At 38.2% G+C, this 3,964-nt stretch overlaps 1 protein-coding gene across 1 annotated transcript in view; it reads left to right on the forward strand.

Annotated features, from left to right (window-relative positions):
- Window positions 1-3,328: 3,328 nt before the first annotated feature.
- Window positions 3,329-3,964, forward strand: part of LOC107656464 (myosin heavy chain, cardiac muscle isoform-like) — a gene marked incomplete at its 5' end in the record, with an annotated part of 2,424 nt that continues 1,788 nt past the window's right edge. Inside the window, one exon of the mRNA XM_016444337.1 lies at window positions 3,329-3,472. Coding sequence (XP_016299823.1) covers window positions 3,329-3,472 — 144 coding nt within the window. The remainder of the gene's footprint in view (window positions 3,473-3,964) is intronic.

Below are 3,964 nucleotides of genomic sequence, written 5' to 3' on the forward strand. Positions count from 1 at the left end.
GGGGGGGTGGTTGCTATAGTAATGAACGCAACTTTAACACGCATCTGATCGATTGTGATGCCGTGCTCACAAATGCTTATTTTCTCAGGCTCCTATGTTTATGGTCAGTCATTTTACTTTAATGGGAAAGAAAAGAAACTATTCATTGCCATTAAAGTGAAATTACTGAACCTACACAAAGAAGCCTGATAAAAATGCTCATTTTAGAAGAAAATTTCAAACGGCACTTAGAGGCTTTTGTATCTGAACTCTTCATATGAACTAGCCTAGTAATCAATTTACACTATTTGAAAATAATATTTTATTTTAAAATGTGCACATTCACTCTTATTCGTATGTCTAATAGTCGAAAACGCAAACGTCTCTTGTCACGTTCATTTATAATTTACATGAATCATGATTGCATATTTTCAATTCAAAATGGAGAAATTTCATAAAAAGTTGAGTAGTTTGCATCACTAGATAGTCTATTACTGTCGCTCGCTGAACATTTCTATTGTAAAACAGTTTTCTAATACAGTACTACTTACATTCCACGCAGTGGCGGAGCCAGGATGTTTTCATAGGGGTGGCCAGGGACGGGCCAGCAACCAGTCTGAGGTGGCACAGAAATCTTTATTATTTCAATATAAAAATGTGATTGACTATAAAGTATTGGACTGTTTTAGTGCTTAAAACACAACTGAATACAATTAATGTCTACTAAATTGTAATGGAGATATTTGTGAATTAGATCAAGTAATGCTGAGTGAATATAACAATTTGTGTATTATTTCCCTCCTCCAGGTATTTTAATAAAGAAGCTCACTATAGCTTTATTGCTCAGTCAGCTTGGTTCTGGTTCTCAAAACCCCCAAAAGCTTGTTCTCCATCATTGCATACTCATTGATGAGACATGCAGATAGTGATAAGAATTGGTTAATAAAAAAAAGAAAAAGAAAAAGAAAAAGAAAGTCCGCAAGTCAACAGCACATAAATGCTGTTATTTTATGCATTTAAATGGTTTTATTTTCGTTTGTAAAAAAAATAAAAAATAATAATAGCGAGACCCGCTCGCTGTGAAGCGGGAGCCGGCAGAGGATTCCGCTTGGTCTTAAAGCCTTCCTCAAACGGCTACTTCACAAATAAAAGAATGATTTGCGCAAAAAGAATGATTTGATCAATTGAGAATTTGTTATTGATATGGTCTGGTGAAAATAATAATATGGGTTGCGAGAAAATTATAAATAAAAAGAGTGGGGCTGCTATGAGTGCAGGCAGTCTAGGGACAGCATCACTGATCTATATATAATATCTATTATAGATCAGTGGACAGCATCCATATTTCAACCCCAGTGGCATGTCAACACTGCGTCTCTCGCGGCCAAAAAAAACAGACCGACCCACCGGGAATCCTCCCGATGCTCCCAATTAGCCAATCCGGGCCTTGATTCAGCATTAAGATTGGTTAGATCGCCTGTCAATCAAACTCCAGGCAAAGGGTGCTGAAAACCTAGTCATTGGACAGTCAGTATAGTCCAACCTCTTTTCCGAGTCTTACGTCATGAAGAGAAGAGATATCATTGAGAGGGGAAGGGGAGGTTAAAGGGATAGTTCACCCAAAAATGATTCTGTTAATTCTGTCATTAATTACTCACCCTCATGTCGTTCCAAACCCGTAAGACCTTCATTCATCTTCGGAACACAACGCCTGTCAATCAAACTCCAGGCAAAGGGTGCTGAAAACCTAGTCATTGGACAGTCAGTATAGTCCAACCTCTTTTCCGAGTCTTACGTCATGAAGAGAAGAGATATCATTGAGAGGGGAAGGGGAGGTTAAAGGGATAGTTCACCCAAAAATGATTCTGTTAATTCTGTCATTAATTACTCACCCTCATGTCGTTCCAAACCCGTAAGACCTTCATTCATCTTCGGAAAACAAATTAAGATATTTTTGATGAGATCTCAGAGCTTTCCGACCCTCCATAGACAGCAAGGTAACTACCACAGTCAAGGCCTAATTTTTGGATAATTAAAAAAAAAAAAAATTTAAGAAGAGAATGATGTGATTTATAAGTGTAATAAGCTTAAATAAATGTTGAATACATGTTTACAATGTATGATAAATTATTTGCTTTGCTATAGTGCTTTAGTTGCTTTAAAGTTTGATACTTTGCTGTCACATTAATTAGATATTTTTATTGATTACCATATTCTTTAAATTAGAAATAAGCTTCTTTTTAGCTTGAAATGTTTATGTATTTGTATGCTTATTTATATTATTTATCAGGACACAAATTTGTATAATGACACGGATATTACTCTGATATAACAATGTAAATATGGTTTATGATGAAATTTGAGTACTCATAATTAAGATTGCTTACAAACATAGAGAGTACTCATAATTAAAATTGCTTACAAACAGAAAAATATAAAAATGCAGTATTTTTTGTTTGATAGATAGGTGTACAGTTTTTACAGTAAAAAATCATTACACCTACGGAGTGTCCCCACAAACCAGATGTGTGTGTGGTTCATCTACCCCTTGTTGTGTAGTAATACATCAATGATTGACATAAGCAAAATTTGTCCACTTGAGCATAACAGCTTTTTAAATGATAAATTATGCTAAATTATATTTTTGAAAATATCAAAATGCAGAAAGTTTACTGTGATGGATATGTTTAGGGGTTGACACAGCATTAAAATCATTATGTCTATGGAAAGCCTCCATAAAACATGGAACATAGAACTTTTTCTTACGTGACAAACCCTTTTTCTTGCTCCTGGAAAAATGTAAGATGTTTTTATACTTTTAGTGACACCTAAAAATAGTGTAAATGTTTTGCTTTGTTTTATATTGTGTGTGATCACAATTTATTTATATTCATTTCATTTAAAAGAAGAGAATAAGACCCTTTTACTGGGTGTAAATGGTTTATTTTTTTATTTATTTTGATTTTGTTTGTTCATCATTAGAATCTTCTTTTTCTCACATCCCGTAGAGAGAGAGGGGGAGAGACCAGAACACACTCTCTGACGGAATGTGGCCGGATGCCCGCATGTGGTCAACAGATAACGCCAGATTTGAGAGTTAAAAATGCATCTCAGGACATCCTTTATGACCTGTTACTGTTCGAAATTGATAAGTCTTCATATTGATTCCCGGAGGATATGCAAGATCGCTGGGTCAATGCCGGAAGTCTAATTATGCTAAAAACATATGACATACTGACATCTGGAGATTATTAATAGGTCAAAGGTGAACGGGACGCAGGGGTCCTGAGGTGAGAGGTCAGAGGTCGTCGTCAATTAAAAATGTTGTCATTTGGTGGTCCCCTATTTACTACACACGTCTTCAACACACTTCTTGGTGTCTAACACCAAGAAGAAGCTTGAGGCTGATCTGCTCCAGGTTCAAGGTGAGGTGGGTGATGCAGTCCAGGAGGCCAGAAATGCAGAGGAGAAGGCCAAGAAGTCCATCACTGATGTGAGTTTTTGCATTCTGTTGCTCTGTTCTAATTGAAACAGTTCCCTTTCGATAATTCACTCGTACTGCGTCTGCTAGACTCATATGGGAAAAAAGCCTTTTTCTCCTGAACTGAAGCCTATTTCATTCACGCAGTGAAACTGCACGGACATTGGTTCATCTCGGCTGACCTGCTTCTCCGCTTCTCCAGTGACGTAGCAGTTGCAGTTCCCCTGCCGCCATCCTGCGACTTCAAAGAGCTTCTAAAAGAGCAGCGGCGTTGTTGCAAATGCCGCGCCGTTATTGCGGCTCATGCGGGTCTCCCCTGCATGCCGATGACGGCCACAAGGAGTGCGTTTCCTGCTTGGGGAAACCCCATGCGGAAGCTGCGCTCACGGGAGCTATTTGCTCTCATTGCGAGAGTTTTAGTCTCGCCTCTCTCCGCTCACGGATCGCTTTCTTTTCAGAGAGCGACTCCGCCCCCCGCGCCCTCCCGTTTTCTTCCTCCCAGGG

This window comes from Sinocyclocheilus anshuiensis, unplaced genomic scaffold, assembly GCF_001515605.1.
Source record: "Sinocyclocheilus anshuiensis isolate Anshui unplaced genomic scaffold, SAMN03320099.WGS_v1.1 scaffold2449, whole genome shotgun sequence".
In the NCBI taxonomy this organism is placed as follows: domain Eukaryota; kingdom Metazoa; phylum Chordata; class Actinopteri; order Cypriniformes; family Cyprinidae; genus Sinocyclocheilus; species Sinocyclocheilus anshuiensis.